The 5000-nt window shown below is 43.4% G+C and overlaps 1 protein-coding gene across 2 annotated transcripts in view; it reads left to right on the top strand.

Moving 5' to 3' along the window:
• Nucleotides 1–5000, top strand: part of LOC117548417 (septin-9-like) — a 123832-nt gene that overhangs the window by 20972 nt on the left and 97860 nt on the right. The window contains exon 1 of one of the 2 annotated variants that reach the window (XM_034219710.1): nucleotides 773–833. The exons of the other annotated variant lie outside the window; for it this stretch is intronic. Within the exon in view, the coding sequence (XP_034075601.1) occupies nucleotides 812–833 (22 nt within the window). The 5' untranslated portion in view covers nucleotides 773–811. Of the gene's footprint in view, nucleotides 1–772; nucleotides 834–5000 lie in introns of those variants that run through there. 2 annotated transcript variants of the gene reach the window in all.

Genomic DNA, 5000 nt, shown 5'->3' with positions numbered 1-5000 from the left:
TTTTAAACCTGGCCTGGGGTTTCTCTAATCTTCATAACACACACTTTTTTTCTTCAAATCTTCACTCTTGCTGTCATGTTGTTCCTCACACTGCCTCTCTGTATTAACCCTTGAAAGGATTGTTTTAGGAAGAGTGTTTTGATAGAGTCGCCCTTGCCTCCACCCTCTATTGTTTGTGCATGTCAGTATTATTTCAACAGGCTATCATCCTTCCACACGTTTACAAAGGCAGAGCAGTATCCGATTCATCTTAAGGGGAAGTCTAGACGTAGTTAAGGGAATGTCTTTCATTCCAGCTTGACAGGACTGTTGTTGGTATCAAATGAATCAATGCAACACACACACACACACTCACACACACAAGGAACCTTAAAAGAGAGCTGACAGAAGAGCTTGCAAGTCCAGCGGGTTATTTTAGTTTTCAAGGAGCCTGTGCATGTCACATGGTGGAGCTAATGGTTTCTATTTTCAAGATACAATGCTGCTTCAGTCCTTTGCTCTCATCAGAGAGAAGGGAGAGGAAAGAGAGAGAGAGAGAGAGAGAGCTGTGAATGCAACATATGATAAGCACATGGTAATGTCGTAATTCTGAATTCATTAGCTAGACACATTGAAGGAATCAATCTGGGGGAGAGGGAGGGAGAACAGAGAAAAAGAAAAAGAGAGAGTGAGAAGAGCAGGAAAAGGACAGAGAAAGGGAGGGAGGGAGAGAGGGACGAGAGAAAGGGAAGTCCAAAAAAAGACAGAGGGAGAAAGAGAGTGGAGTCAAAGAGCAGACACTGCATGTGGCTGTGGAGGGAGTGATCTGGTTATGGAGGGGGACAAATTCTCAGGTAAGACAAACTCTCAGCCCACCACATGCTTCTATTCTGAATGGACAACAAAGTGTAAGGTTCTTCAATCAGCGTTTTTGTTACTGTGATCGGGTGTCTATTCTGTAAGAGCCTGCCTCTATTTCCCCCCTCTATGGTATTTTCCACTCTCTCATTCTGTCCTGCTTGCTGACTGCATGTTTTCTTTGGGGTTTGGAGCTGGAGCTCTGCAGGGTTTGTGGAGCAGCTTAAGTGGACTTGCTTTGGTGTGTCTGTCTTTATCTGTCTCTGTGCCGGTTGTGTGTGTTCTGTCTCTGTTTGTGCCCACACCATCCACCCTCCCATTGTTTCCACTTCACTTTACAGGTTGTCGCCCAGTCGCCACCACTTTTCCATTCCCGTCTGCTCTCTCTTTACACATTTTTTACAAGACATTCATTCCAGGGAGCTTTCTGAAGGGACACAGGAACAGCTCTTATTTGTTCAACATTTTCTCTTTCTTTTTTCCCCTCATCCATCTGCATTCTACCATTCTTCTTTGGTGTGAAAACAGGAAAGAGCTGTGTTTAAACAGTACTACTCTTGTCCCTTGTGGCTCTGATCCCGAGTCGGCCATCAGTCAGTTCCTCCTTCAGGAGAGAGAAATCCCACTTCAGTCCTCTAACAAAGAGGAAGCTGAATTCAAATCCAATACTTTTTCCAAACTGTTCCTGTGACATCGTTTCCCTGTTGGATGCTGTAAATGACATGCATATCGAATGGATAACGGTTACTCACTATGTGTGTGTGTGTGTTGCACATTGTGCTAAAGTCATTAGTGAGGCAATGCTGTCTGCTCCTTAATGGTATTTTTACGAGCGTAAGTGTGTCTTGTTAAAAAAACTCATTGGCATGAAAAAAACCCGAGTGGAAATGGTGAAGTAGTAGCAGCAGCAGCAGCAGCAGCATGTGTGTGTTTGTGACCTAGCATAGCTTGTAGCACCTCCACGGTGTGTGAAATCTGGATGTAGGTGAGATCATTGACAAGTGTGTGCGTGAAGGACGTATCACCCTCCTCTCCGTTTCACTTTCTCTCTGCTATTTCCAGGTGCTTCCTCGTGGGAGCTTTAACGCTTCAGCATACTTTGTGTATGTCGAGAGAAAATTAACTTAGGCATTCATGCTTTCTAGTGTGCTTGTAAGTATGTGTATGTGTGTGCGCACAAATGGAAGGAATGTGTCTGACTAAAGGCTGTGGGCTCTGAGTGAGTGTGTGTGTTCAGCTTGTGGCGAAGCAGAGGCCTCCATCACTTGTGGTGTTGCCATGTTTTCTAAACATGTATCATGAGTTCCTCTCATCTCCCGCCTCGGACAAATCAATTCCATTCACTTCTTCTCGCTAATCTCACTCTGGTGTGGATGCTGATGTGCAAGCCTCTCTTTGTTTCCTATGTATTCTCCCACCATGAATCAACAGTGATGACGCTCTGAACGGAAACTGTCTGTCAGCCATACAGAGGCTGATAATGGAGCGTAAAAAGGGGCTGTACGTGCCCCATTCATTACAGTCACAGCGAGGTCATCTGATGATGTATCATGAAAGACTGTGTGACACAGCGAGCTAACACTCATGACTTACAGAGAAGAGCAGCCTCGGTTAGTTTAGCTTAATTCAGGGAACTATGAAATGTTCAATCTGTGTGGAGTTGTGTTTGTTGTGTAATATACGCTCCCCCCACCTGGTGGAGGTGTTGAGTAGAGTAATACAAACATACTTTTTATGTCTCCCTCTCTGAACACTCACAAGTGTTATTTTTGGTATTTTCTGTGTTGCTTTCTTTGTCACCGCATACTGGTTTTGCAAATCGCAGAGAGAATGTAAAGTAATGTTTGGCCATTTTGCTTCCTGCATTGGTGTTGTTGTTCGGTGAGTTTCCATGACTATGTGCTGAACAGAACAATGCGTAGATTAAGATAGCAATCACAATGCTTCTAAACAGTGTTATTACACGGTGCAGAGATGGAGCAGAGGGCCGAGGTGGAAGAGAGAGGCCCATTGAGAGTCATCTGTGATGGAGGACAGCTGCTTGCTCTATTTACCAAGCCATCCCATGCGTGAGGGAATACAAACACACACATGCAGGCAACAGTCGATACACTCACATACATGCACAGGCACACTGCAAAGAGAACCACAGACGGGATATGCGTGTGTGTATGTGTGTGTGTGCATGCAGTGCAGTCGGGCCATGTTTCCAACAGGTGCTGCATTTGATTAAAGTTAGCAGAGCCTGGCTGGGTGCTGCTGTTTAACTTTGGTTCAGGGCAGCTGCTGCCACTACAGCTGCATATACTTTAGATGAAGCTAATTCACCATGTGGGCTCTGGGGCCACATGAGGGGTTTTCATATGTGTGTGTGTGTCAGTAATATTGTGAAATTGTCTGACCTGCTGCCCCATATCTTTACAACTTACAATTAACCCAATAGTGCAGACTGTGAGTAACATCATGTACACTGATTAGCTTCAGATGTGTGTTAAGTATTTGTTTTTGGCTAACTTTTTTTAAACATACACTACAGGGATCCTGTACAGTACTGCACTGAAATCCAGGCTCTTTTCCGGTTATGCTCTTCTACCAGTACTGCTGTTTTCCATTCGTCATGCTAACGCTGCTCTCTTTGTCTCCCTTTCTCATATCTTCCTGCTTCCTAGTTTCCATTAAAGCCAGTTGGGGTTATCTCTCTGCCCGGGGAGAAACTGGCGCACCTTTCCCCTTCTGTCTTTCTTGTCTAGTCCATCTATTTCTCCCCCTTTTCCTTCTCAAATCGTGAGCCAGGTAAAGCTGCCTATTATGAAGGTTGCCATGTAAACAGAGCTGCGGTAACTAGCCAGACACATCCAAAATATACACTCATGCAAAAATGACCAGCATCAATGGAAGCAATGCAAGGACTCACCAACTCTCAGCACGCAAAGATTTTACCTTAATCCAGATGGCTTATTTCATATAGCCGGACTCATGGGTGATGCGCATATAGGCCAACAAAGCCTTTGTTGTTTTAGGATGAACTCAGCAGGAAGCATGGGGTTTCCTCTGCAGCTGATACTGGTGATGTTTAAAATAACAAAAACTGTTTAAACCTGACATGACCTGGAATGAAACACTGATCATTATTCATGCCGGCATGTGCTGGTCATTTCCTTTCACACACAACTTTCAACAGATGTAATCGTACTAAACTGTTTGTTTTCTTCACATTAACATAGATTATTGAACGAGTTCTACTAAAACCATTTATAATAAACTTGTGATCTGACAAAATCTTCCAATGTTTCCAATTGTCCATCTGCCACTTAGATGTTGAGAACTGATTTATTAAATCTGCAGAGACATGCGTAGATCATTCTAGGTAGTGAGCCAGAGTGTGGTATTTACAGAAGTTGTCAAATATGGCATTTGTTTGCAGCTGTAGTCATAGTCTAAACAGTCCAAGTGTATCCCTGCAACCCATGGCTCAGTGTTGGTTTGGATACCATTCAATCGATTCTTGGAACTGTATTTCAGATTCCTGAGATTGCAGGACGTCCGTCCCCTGGCACAGGCCCTAGGGAAGGGTGCAGACTGGTGCCTAGCATGTGGACCTATTGGTGTCTTTGTGGTAAAACATGTTTGTTCACAACCTGCTGTTGTAATGGCATCACCCTAGCAACTGCCACGATGACTTGATATCTGTTTATAGTTATCTTCTCCTCTCTCTCTGCTCCTCTCATTTTTCATCTCTCACTAAGGCAGGACCCACTTTAGCGTGGTGGTGGTCTGGGTTTCTTTAAGCAGTCGGCGGCTGTCTATGTCTCTCTTCATCTGTATGCTGCAGTGCAACCTTACACCAGCAGCTGCTCTACACATACATTGCAATACACAAATGTACAGGAAGCCTGTGGCCACAAGAGATTCATTATTATTGTTTACAGACATTAGTTGTCACCACTTTTTGAAAACAACAGTTGTATACCATTGCCGAATTAAAACATTTCAATATTTTTTTGTATTCATTCATTATTGGGATAAAAGTGATTATGCTATGCTTAACTCCACTTTATGTATTTTTTTATAGGACCCAAAGTACTGCATATTAAAAACCGCAATAAACAATTACAGCATGTTCAAATGTACTAAAGTTATAATATGAATATGAATATGTAATA

This window comes from Gymnodraco acuticeps, unplaced genomic scaffold (assembly GCF_902827175.1).
Source record: "Gymnodraco acuticeps unplaced genomic scaffold, fGymAcu1.1, whole genome shotgun sequence".
In the NCBI taxonomy this organism is placed as follows: domain Eukaryota; kingdom Metazoa; phylum Chordata; class Actinopteri; order Perciformes; family Bathydraconidae; genus Gymnodraco; species Gymnodraco acuticeps.
The sequence above is the reverse complement of the archived record's forward strand: the minus strand, read 5'-3'. Positions and strand labels throughout refer to the sequence as shown.